Genomic DNA, 15,149 nt, shown 5'->3' with positions numbered 1-15,149 from the left:
TTCCTCATATGCCTTCCTCCTTCGAAGCGAAACCCACCTCTGGTGTGCATGGCCAAAGAGTTATACTTTCATATAATCTGACCATAGCACTGATTCCAATCCAAGTGCCAATGGCGTTTAACAAATTCCATGATGATGAATAGTTTAACCACCGGACTGCCTGTCAGCAATGCACCCCTAAAGTATTGCACGGATTGGCCCCCCAAAATAATCGCCACCCGCCAGCCAGTCGACTGGTCCGTTAAAGGGGCCCTAATGGCTATCAAAGGGTTTTATCTGGGTAAATATGTGAGTAATTGGAGCAATTTGACACCTGTGTGATGCGTCTAGGTAGGACGTCCGGCCCTGGTTCCAGGGAGCGGCAGGAACCAGATGAGAGAGAAAGGGGGGGAGCTGGCTGGTTATCCAGGACAATATCCCCACAGCCAGATGAACAGGTGCTGTGTGACATGCGGCAGCATGAATAAAGCCCCCGCACTGTAACACATGCTCTCTCCACCTTTTCCTTTCAGCCTGTATGCAACCGGGCCCTGTGTTTAGATTCCCCTACTGTATGCCATAATACAACCTTGTCTTGACTGGGTCTTTTGAACGTGACATTGTTGTGAAAGGTCTTTGAGGGAGAGATGGGGAAGTATCTGTTAAGAGATGTGGGGTTTGAAGTCGGGCCTAGTTTTTCTAGTTTGGCCACCTCAAATTGTGTAACTGATTAGTTGGCTCATTAATTAATATTGGATTGTTGAAAATGGTATGTTTCATGTAAAGGATTTGAGATCAACTACCAGCTCTGGTGTCATCCAAGATATGATCTGAAGAGAGAGCCATCTATGTCCTGGGAAATTGTCAAAAGGTCATAGCTGTCATGGGCATCACTTTCACCTTTGCTTGCTTGAGACGGCACACCAAACTGTCCCAGGCTTACTCAAGCCAACAAAAATGTTAACTTTTGTTGCACATAGTATCACTTATTGCCTCATTAAATCCATGACTGGCCTTCTTACAGTAATATAAATGTTATGCAAACATTCAAAAATGAATAACCCTTTTTTTGGAACAACATCAAAGTGTTTCAGTCAGATTAACCGTTTCACTATCATGATTCTCATTTCCACTCTAAACCAAAATCAGCAAGACATTCAGATGAAGGTGCATGTTGACGCCGTATGAAAGACTGTGCTGAGAGCTGATAGTGATGAGTCGAGCAGCACATCACACAGCTTAGTATTGGTTGGCAAAGCTCCACAGCTGTCGGGTGCAGCACCGCAAGAGGACACTGTTTTCTCATTTGGAACATGAAAAATAATACTATTTTTTTCCAGACATGAATGAAAACACCGCTCTCATTGGCAAGCTTTCGTTATGGGAACGTGCCTCTACTGGCCATTGTGAATGGGTCAAGTAGTGTGTTGTTGCTCAGCTATCTCTCATGGAGGTTCAGTATGAGAATACTGTGTTTCTTCTTTTTTTTACCCATAAAGAGGGGTTTAAGATGAGCTACTGTTCCCTTTTAATCTTATAACAGTATGACATTCTCATATTGCAATAATGTGACGTGGTCTACACCTTTATTGCCTAATTTAGTGTCTGTTAGAGGTTTGATTCACCTTAGTTTTAATCTAGCACGCTCTTGAAATCTCAAAGACAATGTTGATAATTTCTCTCAAAATACACACAATTTCCCCCAATTTCCTGCCCATAGAGAGAGCTTCCTGGAGACTTGTTGTCGTTAGAGGTTCTGTGATTAGCTGGTGACATAGAGGCTGGGAAGGGTTGGTAATTAGGGATAATGACAGGGAGTGTAAAGATGTTTGTTGTCCACCACCCAAAAGGGGCCTTTCCTCAAGTCCCTGCCGATTTGGAGGAAGTCAAAACAAGCCCTGCTAATTGTCGTTGCTCACTGACTTTGTAAGCACAAAGACAGCAGGAAATGTGTTAAATATAAATAAAAGGAAGCACAAGGTACCTGCTTCTGTTCAACAGACCTAATGTTGCAGATGAAAGTACACAGATGGCATAGCTACAACAGCACTAAGGCATCGCTCTGTGTCAGGAATAGTTTCTCCATAAATAACACTTTATGGTTACTACATAAAACAGAATATAAAACATTAGAAATATCTGTGGGCTTACATGCAGCCCTGGGAGAAGCCAAGAGGTTGTGAGTAAATAACAAGTGGGCAGGGAATATCTTTACCTCACTCAGTCTGCAGCATTCCTCCATATACTCCTCCAGGCTGTCACTTGTCGTGCCTTTCCTCAGAGGCCGCTGCTCAAAGTCAACCCCTGTCATATCGTCACAGGCCCCTGTAGAGCACTGTCTCCTGGGCTTTGTGTTCTCTGAGTTGACCCCCTCAGTTACAGCCTTGTTTTCACCCAGCTGCTCTGAACCCCCTTTACCGTCCTCAGTGGGGTCCCTCAAGGCTGTGTGCTGGGCCCTCTCCATGTCTATGTCCTTCTCAGTTATATGAAGGTCTACCCTCTCAACTTCTGTGTTGAGTTCAGCCCCCGACTCCACCATATCACACTCCTGCACAGCACTGTCTGCAGTCATACATGGTGTGTCTCTCATATCCTCTGTTTGTTTGGTGTCAGAGCACTGGTCAAATGTGAGGAGTGGTTCTGGGGTAGGGACAGGAGTGTTGAGGTTACAGGAGTCATAGGAGGGTTCCCGGCTGTGGACCACAAAGCTCTGCTCCGAGCCGGTGGGTGTGGAGGGAGAGTTGGTTCCACTGGGCAGTTCCACCCCAGAGTCCTCTGACTCAAACTTGTACAGCCTGGAAAGCTGAGAGTTTGAGAAAATGTTTGACAGGTAGTCTGAGCTTGACTCCATCAGGGACTGTCCAGGCATGTTATCCAAGTCAGCATTCCCCTCCAAGCCTTTGACAGGCTCTGAGATGTCCTGCTCAGAAACTGACATGGCGATAGTGGATGAAGAATCAACATCGTTGTTGAGGAGCTTCACATGGAAGTTGTTGAAGAGCTTCATCTTGGTCAGGATAACCTCATTTTCCAGCACATTGTCCCCCTTTCCTGTGAATAATGAGAAGCAGTATTAGTAAAACAGCCTTTTTTTGTGCATTAGCAGAGTTGCCTATTTCGAATGTTCCCACAAGTCACTTGAATTTCACTCCGTTATCCCCAATGAAATGAAATAAAATGCTAAATACATTTTTGAGTGAATGGCAGTTTTCAAGTGTTGCATCGCAGTACCCTAAGGGCTTCGGAAATACCATTGTCAGAATGCTAACTCTTTCAAAGTTAACTCTTTCAGATTAAAAAAAAGTACTTTTATTGACAACAGACATAGAATATCTGTGAACATCCCTAACACCTAATTACAATATCTCTTTCCTAAGGAGAGTGGATGTCAAAGAGTAAAATGTAAGACACAGAAGTTGAGAGGGTAGACTCAAGCATTTGAAAAAAGTCTCTCTTCTTGTGTATGCGGGATGATGGTGTTTTTATTCCAAAAGACTCACAGTTGCATGTCCAATTCCTGTGACCATGAATGACACAGATGTACTGTCAAAACATAGATCCAAGAGATTTTTGAGGATCTTCCTGTGAAACCTGAGGACTGGTTTTATACCATCCAGCATTCTTCAACTCGGAGGTACACAAATACCCTAGGGCACATTATTTGCCAGTGCCCCACACTGGGCTGTCCAGCTTTGATCTTAAGGTCCAGTTAATACCATTATGGGGCACTCGTATGTGACATCTCCGCTTTCTCGCCACGTTGCAATCTGATACTCATCTCTGTCAATCAAACGTATTTTTTTTTCCTTTACCTTGAATTCCAGAACAACAAACGTACATACCACCATATCCCTGAGCAGTGAAGAGGTTTTAATTAAATATTAGTATTACTCAATTAAAAAGGTTTAGTCCTGTGCTGCAAATCTAACCCATAAACCTTTCTGGTATAACATAATAGTAGATTGTTAGATCAAACTTCAACAATAAAGAAGGTTTGGGGAATAGCCGCTGTTTAAATTGAATATCTGGTCCATAGAAATTTGAGATAAAAAAGTTATAAATCCAGTGATTTCATCCACTTTAGAGGGAACTTTATTAAGGGGGTGGGGGTTGGAGGACACGTTTGTGAAAACTAAAAGACTAGTAAAAGTAAAGTATTTTGAGTATCAATATAAGTTGAATCCCAGTACCGCTCACAGAAACAAAACAAAACCTTCTAACATGATGCCTACTTAAGGAGTTGTGGTGGGTCATTTAAGTATAAACACTAATAGGGTAATTGCATCTCTGGTTGTTAGGAAATGAGGCAGGCGGACATTGTGATTGGAGGGGAAGAGACATGGGTAGGATGATAAATAATGAAATTCACAGGAGCTCAGGCTGCGTTATATACCCGAAACCTAATTTGGCAGGAAATGAGTCATTGAGCTGAGTACACAAAACTGATTGGAAGTAGGTGTAGCCACCACGATTTATTAAAACATCAACTGCCAAACTATTTGGAAACGGTGATGTGTCAGATTTAAAGGCAGCCAGTCCATTACATTGTAATAAATCATGACAGTGATACGGTTTCCCTACTTTTGAAGTTAAATGAATGAGATATTGCTTTATTTAATGATTTTAGTATGGAATTAAGTTTGAATTTCAGAGGGGTATATGAGGTGGAGATACCTCTACCATGTTTGTTTGCAGCTTTTTCTCACAAAACAAAGCCCATAGTTTTTTTTATTTCACTGTGAATAACATCTACAAAAATCAAAGTGCACCCATGTTTTTCATGAGAAAAAAAAATCTGTTGTGATAATATTGTTTTGGGAATGGATAGTGGCTCTGCCAAAACAATGATAGCATTTCAATCTTATTTGGTCCTATCAGACTTGATTCTGGCTCAGGTCTCTTCCCATTCAAAATGTCTGTTTTCCCAATTATTTTACATGTACCGAAATTGGCCAAAGCTAGTGGATCAAGGTATTGTGGAAAAGTTACGTGGGGTTTTCCAGATCACAAAGTTAGCCTCTTGAAAAGATTCATAAATGATACTGTTGCTCAGTGCTGTCAAGGTGGGCATTAACTTTAACATTAGTATCAGAAGACAATACTTGCATATACAGTAAAGCGTAGCCTACATGTGTCGTCTCATTCGAATCCCCAGTTTTATGTGTTCAACTAAAGTACATTCAGTCAAAATCCCAATGTTTATTTAGCTACATATCATGAATTCCTATTAATCCCCATAATTGCATGTGTTGTACATGCGTCATTTGGTATGTCTCACCTGATTAGAATGAGATGTGCATTTTCTTCATGCCACTCCCATAGTGCTACTGTTACATGTGGAAAGAATTGCACTAGCTCAACTCAAGACATCGTATTCCCAAAACAAATTCTTGCAGAGGAGGCAAGGAAACGTATTTCCTGTTTCCGTCAAATGGCGGGAAAATGTAGCACATTACTTTTTCCACCGTGGTCAGAGAAAAAGTACAACTACTTAGACACTGTTCAGGCCCTATTGTGCCCAAGATGATCAAACAACATCAGATAAAAGACTAGTATCAGTGTGGGTTATTTCTGAGGTAAGTCGTTCTTGAACATGTCCCTGGAGTATACAGCCTTTGATCCAGCATGTACACTAAGTCCCAAACCAAGCTCATATAGGATCATATGGTGCTTCCCTGAATAAAATAAATAAAGTAATAACAAATTTAAAAACAAACTGAAAGACACATTTAACCACGCCCTGTCGCTCCCAGAGGAACACACAGCATGGACACTCCCGAAACCTCAGCAGTCCAATCAGAAGTATGTCAATGGTTGTCTAGGATGGTCCTCAAGGTATGACTGTACTGTAAAACAACTTAGAAATATCACATGTATACCCGTTTACAGCAGCTCCCTAAGCCTTGATAAGGCGGTGGTCCCTTGGGAGAGATACGAGAGACTGCAGTCCATGTGTAACTCCAGCAGCACAGCCCTGACTATCTCTTAATTGGCTTTATCAAGTCAGTCTACAGTCAGTCGTGTTATCAACAGGAGTGTAATGGGAACTGGTGTATCTCACACAGTGGTAACAGATAAGAAGGAGTAGATAGTTAAAGAGCAACACTAATGATCTCCTGCATAATGACTACTGTGCTGCACTTCATCTTATATACTCTCATGAAAAAAAGTGCTGTGTAGAACCTTAAAGGGTTCTCCGGCTGTCCCAGTAGGAGAATCCTTTGAAGATCCCTTTTTGGTTCCAGGTAGAACCCTCTTGAGTTCCATGTAATATGAAAAGCAAAAGAGTTCTACCTGGAACCGAAAAGGGTTTTCCTATGGGGACAGCCGTAGAACCCTTTCGGAACCCTTTTTTCCAAGAGTGTAGACAGACATACTGCACAATATGTAGGCTGTTGTATTTTAGGTTGAAAGTTACAACATTTTTGTATTTACTATACTGTAAACTAAATCTCCCCAACTGCCCCCCGAGCTTGCTTTAACATGCAATAAAATGGTAAACCACATTGCCTTAATGTTTAGCAGCTAATATATTACTCCCACAAGCAGTCATTTACTCTATACGTAAAAGTTCCCTGACCTCCTAGGTGGGTCGTTCCACGAAATATGTGCCTTTTGCGTCCTTCTCATATTTTATGTAGAAGTTGTGCACAAGTATTACATTTTAAAAGCCTGTTATATTAAATGAAGTGCCCTTTAATATAGACCACATGGAAAATTCAATAAATCAGATTTTGAATATGAATTAAGACTTGCTAACGTGCCAAAATCCTGCATTTTGATATGTCCCTCTGTACATCCTACTGTATGTGAATTCTAGGAGGATTTTAACCCACTTAACCCCCAACATTTCTCCATGTTTTCACCACCATTGTAAAGCCCAAGGTATTTTGTTTTGAGTTAAAGCAGGTGAGCTGGTTCTACTCTTTTTGGCCATTTTCTGGTATTTTGTCGAGCATAACACATTAACCCTGTTACGAATAGAACGACAGGCTAGAAATGTTTTTGTGAAGTTTGCATTCAATTGCCTCTCCCTGTTGCACACAACAAGCTTCCATTCTCCCTGTCACAAGGGGATTTATGGCTGATAAAGTCGTCAACCCTGTTACTTTGTTTGGCACTTATTATAGTCATTTTTAAATGTAACTTCTTCTTATTAAGTGAACATATGCTCTTTATGATAGTATATTAAATGTAGATGAAATAAAACCTCAAAAGGCACCTAATTGGTGGAACAACCCAGGTATTGATATCCACTAGTCTTTAAAGCAGTGCTGGGCTTGTAATTGAGCACAGGGGTTTGCTGAAGAAGGGACATGTTTGCTGTTGGCCATGAGGAGAAAACAATCTGCATCCAAATCCCCCTGGATTTTCAATTAACGACCCAGAGACCTGGCTCTCTGTTCAGAGAGATCAAACAGCACCTCGCCCAGCTCCAGGCAGCTTGGAATGTGAATAATGCAATATATTGTAAGTAACCAGGAGTATGAACATAGTGGAGTTATGTGTTTTGTCAAATACAAACAAGATACTGTTGTGTAGAGACCCTATTTTCCATTCCGTTTTCTTCCGTAACCTCGACCACAAACTCTTTATTCAAGAACTTATCTTTCAGAAGAAGTATTGGAATGACTGAGTTGGAGAAGTTTACCAGGTTTTGGTCAACTGGTTTTGGCTATAGGTTTTCACTCAATAGCCAACCGAAGTGGTAGTGTAGTGGTTAAGAGCGATGGGCCAGTAACGGAAAGGTTGCTGGTCTGAATTGCTCCTGTAGGTCGCTCTGGATAAGGGCGTCTGCTAAATGACTCAAATGTAACATCAATCATGCAAAGGTTGCTATGTTTCAGGTTGCCTACACAGAATAAGCTTAGAGTAAACCATTTGTGAAGTCCCTTTATCCAAGCCATCTTTTCTCAATCAACAACATTAAGAGAAAACGGATCCATTTTTCTGTGACTGAACACACCAGGAATTTATTTTCAAAACCAAGACTGTGGAAATTAATAAAAGCTGGAGATGAATAAAAAAAACATTCTGTAATGGATTAAAGTAAATAGATAATTTTGTTCAAGAAATGAGAATAACAATTTTTCTTTGAGAATAAACTTTTTTCTGTTTTCTGCTCGGTCTATGCTGTCCTTATCATACATTTTTTATAAATGCAGTAATTGCCAGTTCCTCTGAATTAGCAGCAGACAAAAACATGGGACCAGAGTGACTTTAATTACACACTGAAGTCACCTTGCTTATTCAACCACTTAATCCTACTACTGCCATTGTGACACAATCTGCTTGGTTTGATCCCACAAATCACCAGGTCTTACACCCAAGCAGGTGTCAACATCTCCCAGGTGTCATCATAGGAAAGACAAAACAGATCTGAAATCCTACACTGTAATTGAACAGGCTCAGTGGAGTCAGCCCGTTTCCAGCAAGGCTGAGTAACCCCACACATGTAATTAGGCTACACACTGTCCGCCCCTCTAGACTCGTATTTAGCCTCCTTTCTGTCAGAAATGACAGAGTCAGACGTTTTGCCGCAACATTAATTTAACATTCCAGACGTGTAGTATAATATTGTCGTTCAGGTTGGCCAACCAAAAAAAGTCATTTGAAAATCAACTTTACAATGATCTCACTAAAGGAGAGTTTCGATAAAGCAGATGGATTGCCCTGCTGCCCTCCCAAATGCCTGGAGCCTCCACTCTGCCGTGAGAACAAAGGTTTAAGCTCCTGGGTGGCTGTCACTCCCTCACAGAGGGAAAACACATCCAGCCAGCACCAGTGTGTTGCCAGAGGCTGGTGGGATTGGGAGTGGCTAAAATATGTGCTGTAAGGAGAGGTGACATCCGTCCCTCTTCTCTGCGGTGTGGGTGTGTGTGTGTGTGTGATGTGGGTGTGCGTGTGTGATTGTTTCCTCCATTAGATATCACAGCTCCTCCCTGAGGTGTGTTGACCTGTGTACGTGCAGACTCAACATTCCACTACTGCTCTCTCCCTCAAGGGTAGAAGCTGGAATCCCAACAAACAGATGATTTATAACTAGAGCATGACAGATTGTTGTTAGGCTGAGCATATACATTTGAACTGAAAGTCTCCCATTGCTTCAACTAGGCCAAGAAGAGCTACAACTGAAGTTTTTTTTCCACTCACTGAAAAGTGCATATTCCTCAATAACTTTATCTACCCAAGCAAGTGTCCTCTTCATAATGGAAGGGCAGGGCACATGAGCTCCCCACTGGCAACACACTGGTTGAATCAACGTTTTATCCACCACATTTCAATGAAATTACGTTAAACCAACGTGGAATAGACGTTGAATTAACCCAGTGGGTCAGGCTCTGGGCGATGGCATGTGTAAGCCCTGGGCTAAACTGTTCATTCCGTAAGTTTCTTGGATTCTAAGTGGAAAGGTCATAAACAGGCTGTGACAAGCCTGCAATTTTTACAGCCGGGGGGTTTAGCAGAATGTCCATTCTCTGTTAGCACTTTGGGTGGTCACAAGCCTGCTGATAGACCTTCATGCCCACTACTAGTCATTAAGTCACTATCATCATTTTCTTTTTTTGCAAGTTTCACCCTTAAGTTGTTTATGAAGTAATGGTAACTGGAGGTGAATCCTCAAGAGCCACATTTATAATTCTAGGACAACACAATTATAATTCAATTGACCCATGGAAAACAACATTTTCCAACATAATTTCCACCGCAGTTCAGGTGACAGAAACCATGTGTCCTATCTGGTGAGGTGTGAAATACCGCCACACAACTTCCATCTCACTCCTTCCCCCCATCTCTTGCCCATCCTAAACCCAAGGAAGCCAACCAGGTCTCTTCTCGGCTGCATGTCTCTCAACACACAGGCCTGGTATCTTTTCTTCCTTTCCACCTCTTCCTTGGACGTGGCGTCGACCCTGAGGAGGGATCCCAGACTCCCTTTATCAACGTGAGCTAGGAGGTGCAGGGGCCCCGCTCCCCACTCCCCACTATCGGACGCCCTTAGGATAAGACAAGAATGTGCAGGAGAGCTAACGCAAGTCAAGTCTCCTTGGGGCCAGTTTCCTCCGACAGGAGGTCTGGAGTTTGAATCCTCCCACAATCCCCCTCACCAACCAACTCAGTTTACCTCTTAATTGAACGCAAATCAACATGAATATGTTTTAATAGGTAATTCCCAATTTTGTTGGATGTTGGATGAATGAATCCTATATTGACACAGCCATTGGCTTTTTAACCTCTTGAAAAAGAAAAGGATGATTTTGCTGACCATTACATCCTCAAAAGTAATCCACGAAATGCAGATTTTTATGACCGATAACCCTATGAAATGGCATTTCATCCAACCACTAACAGGCATAGGTGTGTTGTCATTGTTGTGATCATCATTCATTATTGTGGCAGGATCACACTGGAAAAAATAGGGCATCAAGACACAGTTCATACATAGTTGAAGAAAATGTGTAGAGTACTCTCTCACTCCCTTCAGGTTCTCAAATACCTCAGGATCTGAATCATTCCTGTCACCCTTTTGATTCCATATAGCAGTGAATTCCACTACGTGCCGTTCTGCCTGGCTCTGAGTCAGGGTGATGAATATGGGGAGAGGAAGAAGGGACAATTCATTTGTGGAATGCTACAATGTTAAAAAAAAAAGAGTCAAACATGACTAAGTATTTGCTCAGGGAAACTATGCACAAAGATAGAGCCAAGGACGTTTTCTCAATGTTAGCTCCTTTTTCCCGAGAAGAATTACAATGTCATTGTAATTCACAATCAGTTTTTGAGACAATCCTCTTGCTGTGAACTAAACAGTGATCAAATGACAACAATAGGACATCACAAGAATAGACCAATAAATGCCTTGTCTTTATGTACTGTTCACAATGTGAGCGTTATCTTTACAATGGGCCTTTTCTTCCAATCTTCCATCATGACAAACACCGTGATTCCTGCCAAGGAGGGTCTAAGCTCTTTCACATCTACAACAATGCTGGGAATTTTCTGTCTCAGGACAAAACAAATTGAGGATCTGGGGGGGGGACAATCCTTCCCAACAGGTGTGGAGGACATACTGTACATAAGCTGAGATTGTTATCTGATAGAGGCGGATTCTTGGAATGCAGAGTTATGAGAAGTGGAAGAAAAATGAGGAGTTACACTGTATCACAAGGGCCCCATAGATTCTGTGACTATCAACAGGTCCTAAAAACAACATCACTTTGTTTTTGTGTCAGGGTATTTTGAAACTTTTTTTTCCCGAAACACACAACATAAAGCTTTTAGTCTGCTGATCACCATATGTAATCTAATATTCTCCAGACATGAAGATGAGGATTGAACGTGTTTCACAGTTCTGTTTAGAACAGATCCACAGCACAGACTTTTAATGTCCCCTTTTCCGTTAGGTTTTGTTATTTCATGACACTGCTCGAGTTTTGAAAAGTCAACCTACTTGTTCATGGCACGTCTGTACAAGATGCCTCGCTTTAGCTTGGGGCGTATATAACAAACAGATGGTACACAAATTAGGATTTTTTTTTTAAATGTCACTCCCCAATGGTAGCAATTACATTTATTGACATTGGAAAGCAAAGTAATTGTTTTGTCTGGGCTTCAAAATAGAACCATGCTAGGCTGTGTAATAAAAGCGCATACTCTGGCTTATTCTAATCAAGAGACCATTTATACTGTATCAAGTCCAGTTCTCTTCCGTCAGTAAAGTTCTGAATTTAGCACCTGCAGATTCACAGCAAAGCAAATGTGTTGTCTTGCCCTTGCAACCTTTTAAGTCTACCACAAAATGCATCCTTGGTCCTTAATAGAACTACCAAAGAGGTAACACGGCCACTTCACTCTCCTCAGTTTACTGAGAAAAGTCCATGTGGATGTGAGACAATATATGTTTGCTTTTGGATATGAGGAGTTGTTCATGTGATGAGACAATTAGTCTCCTAAAATCCAGACACCATAAAAGCCCACTGCTGTTAACTGAAGACACCCTCTACCTTCAGGCTGAAATTACACCTCTGTCTCCAACCACAAAAACACATCCAGCAGACACTCAAATTACAATTTGTGCGAGCAAATCCAGCTGCTATAGACAGCTGGTAGGATGAGACATCATGATGGCATAAGAGATAGAGACAGGTTACATGAAGTGTACTATACCTTTCCTCCAGGGGGTCAGAATGGCAAAGGACTTCTGCCAGCTGAATACCATGCTGGCTTTAGTCTTCTGGCTCATGAATGGAATTCCACAGGTTCAGAAAGTGCAGAAAAAGTTAGTAAAATACTCCCTCCTCCTCAGCCTCAACAACAGCAGTCAAGCACTCCTCATCCCGTCTTGTTATTTGTCTTATTTTCTGCTTACTCCAGCTCCCCTGAGGCTCTCAAAGTAAACTTCAGTGTTCAGTTCTGTGGTTGGCATCTGTTGTCACAGGTCACAGAGCTGAGGCTGTTCCCTGTTTGGGTCATGTTGCCTGACTGCTGCCTACCTGTCTGCCAGTCTGTCTGGTAGCCTGCCTGTGGCGTGTTGCGTCTGTGAGTGTGTGTCAGTGAGCTTCACTCCTCCATCAGAGGAGAGAGAGGGGGCCGGCCTCAACAGACAACACGCACAGAGTCGCTGGGAGGAGTGGCAGCCAGCCAGAGGGAGGAGGGAGGGAGGGAAGAGTGGGAGGAGGGAGGAAAGAGTGGTAGGAGGAGGGGGGGGGAGAGAGAGAGGATGGAGAGAAGAGAGGGAGGAGGGGGAAGAAAGAGAGGAGGATGGGGGAAGGGAGGGAAGATGGGAGAAGGAAGAGGATGGGAAAAGACTATGGAGAAGCAAGGGACTCCAATTCATCCTGAGGGTGAGGGGATAGAGGGGATCGATTGGCAGATGTAGTATTATTCACTGAAATATATAGAAGGATGGAGATTTTCTTAAATGTCCAATGCAGCCATTTTTATCTCAATATCAAATAATTTCTGAGTAACAATTAAGTAACTTACGGTGATTGTTTTCAATTAAAATTGTCACCACTTTGTCATAGGAAAAGTGAGGAGGGTGGGGGGGGATCTGCATCATGTGTCAATTATGCTATCATAAAACAGGTCTGTTTCACTTTTGTCTCTCGGTATAGAGACAGAATGGAGAATGTGCTTTTCTGTCTTTCATTATTAACTCTCACATGGTCCAGGAAATACCAAAGCAAATTAATATGGATTGGATGATCCAGTCTGCCTCACAGTAGAGTTCCTAATCTTCTTTGACAGCAAAATAATATCTGCTAAAAGATTCTTCATTTTATCCCACAAGCTAAGTTTCCATCCAATTGGCGACAGACTTGTTGCGGATAAAAGGCTGTGCGTGATGACATAGTGCAGATAAAAGTACATTTTGTGGTTAAATTCCCATGTACCGAATGAACAACATAAGTTAAATGGGTTTCCATCACATTTTCAACTTTACTGATGGTTTTCTCACAAAAATGTTTGCATTATATAGAGAGTGTGCCCACTCTGGTATTGGCATGTGTGCTTTAGACAACAGCTCGCGGATACAGTGCAGATATAGCCTACCTGATGAGATTAGTATGGACAAAAGAACAAGCTCATTTTTATTTGTCAAATGGCAGCCAAGCATCGATGATCATGTCACCAGAAAAAGACCCTCGATAATTATTGGAAATAAAATCAAATAAAATCAAAATCCAATTGTATTTGTCATATGCGCCGAATACCACAGGTGTAGACCTTACCATGAAATTGTCACATCCTGATCTGTTTCACCTGTCCTTGTGATTGTATCCACCCCCCTCCAGGTGTCGCCCATCTTCCCCATTATCCCTTGTGTATTTATACCTGTGTTCTCTGTTTGTCCGTCTTGCTTGTCTTGTCAACCAGCGTTTTTGTGTCTCAGCTCCTGCTTTTCCCAGTCTCTTTTTTTTCTCGCCCTCCGGGTTTTGACCCTTGCCTGTCCTGACTCTGATCCCACCTGCCTGACCACTCTGCCTGACCCTGACCCTGAGCCTGCCTGCCGACCTGCACCTTTGCCCCACCTCTGGAATGTTGACCTCTGCCTACCCTGACCTTGAGCCTGCCTACCGTCTGGTACCAATACCCCCACCTCTGGTTTACTGACCCCTGCCTGCCTTGTTCTGTTCATTGCCTGCCCCTGTTGGAGTATTAAACCATTGTCAATTTGACATGTCTGCATCTGGGTCTTACCTTGATTCCTCATAGAAATGCTTACTTACAAGCCCTTAACCAGCAATGCAGTTTTAAGAAAATAGAGTTAAAGAAAATGTTTACTAAGTAAACTGAAGTAATAAATATAAGAAATATAACAGTTAACACAATAAAATAACAATAATGAGGCTATATACAGGAGGTACCGGTACCGAGTCAATGGGCGGGGGGAAGGGTTAGTCGAAGTAATTTGTGCATGAACTGTAGGTATGGGTAAAGTGACTAGCAGCAGTGTAAAAACAAAGGGGGGTCACTACAAATAGTCCAGGTGGCCATTTGATTAATTGTTCAGCAGTCTTATGGCTTGGGGGTAGAAGCTGTTAAGGGGCCTGTTGGACCTAGACTTGACAGTCCGGTACCGCTTGCTGTGCAGTAGCAGAGAGAACAGTCTATGACTTGGGTGTATGGAGTCTTTGACAATTCTTTGGGCCTTTCTCTGACACTGCCTAGTATATAAGTCCTGGATGGCAGGAACCTTGGTCTTAGTTATGTACTGGGTTGTACGCACTACCCTCTGTAGCGCCTTACGGTCAGATGGAGAGAATTTGCCATACCTGCGTGGATGCAACCGGTCAGGATGCTCTCAATTGTGCAGCTGTAGAAGTTTTTGAGGATCTGGGGACCCATGCCAAATCTTTTCAGTCTCCTGAGGGGGAGAAGGCGTTGTTGTGCCCTTTTCACTACTTTATTGGTGTGTTTGGAACATGATAATTTGTTGGAGATGTGGACACCAAGGAACCTGAAACTATTGACACGCTCCACTACAGCCCCATTGATGTGAATGGGGGCGTGTTCGGCCCTCCTTTTCCTGTAGTCCACGATCATCTCCTTTGTCTTGCTCACGTTGAGGGAGAGGTTCTTGTCATGGCACCATACTGAGAGGTCTCTGACCTCCTCCCTGTAGACTGTAGACTCCCTGTCTCATCGTTGTTGGTGATCAGGCC

The 15,149-nt window shown here is 42.5% G+C and overlaps 1 protein-coding gene across 1 annotated transcript in view; it reads right to left on the bottom strand.

Moving 5' to 3' along the window:
* The window catches only part of LOC112252948, a 30,295-nt gene extending 17,751 nt beyond the window's left edge, over positions 1–12,544 (bottom strand). Inside the window, exons 1-2 of the mRNA XM_024424671.2 lie at positions 12,148–12,544; positions 2,195–3,030 (exon numbers count right to left, since the gene is read on the bottom strand). Of these exons, the coding sequence (XP_024280439.1) occupies positions 2,195–3,030; positions 12,148–12,223 (912 nt within the window). The 5' untranslated portion in view covers positions 12,224–12,544. The remainder of the gene's footprint in view (positions 1–2,194; positions 3,031–12,147) is intronic.
* Between the last annotated feature and the right edge of the window lie 2,605 nt (positions 12,545–15,149).

This window comes from Oncorhynchus tshawytscha, linkage group LG06 (assembly GCF_018296145.1).
Source record: "Oncorhynchus tshawytscha isolate Ot180627B linkage group LG06, Otsh_v2.0, whole genome shotgun sequence".
Classification (NCBI taxonomy): Eukaryota; Metazoa; Chordata; class Actinopteri; order Salmoniformes; family Salmonidae; genus Oncorhynchus; species Oncorhynchus tshawytscha.
The sequence above is the reverse complement of the archived record's forward strand: the minus strand, read 5'-3'. Positions and strand labels throughout refer to the sequence as shown.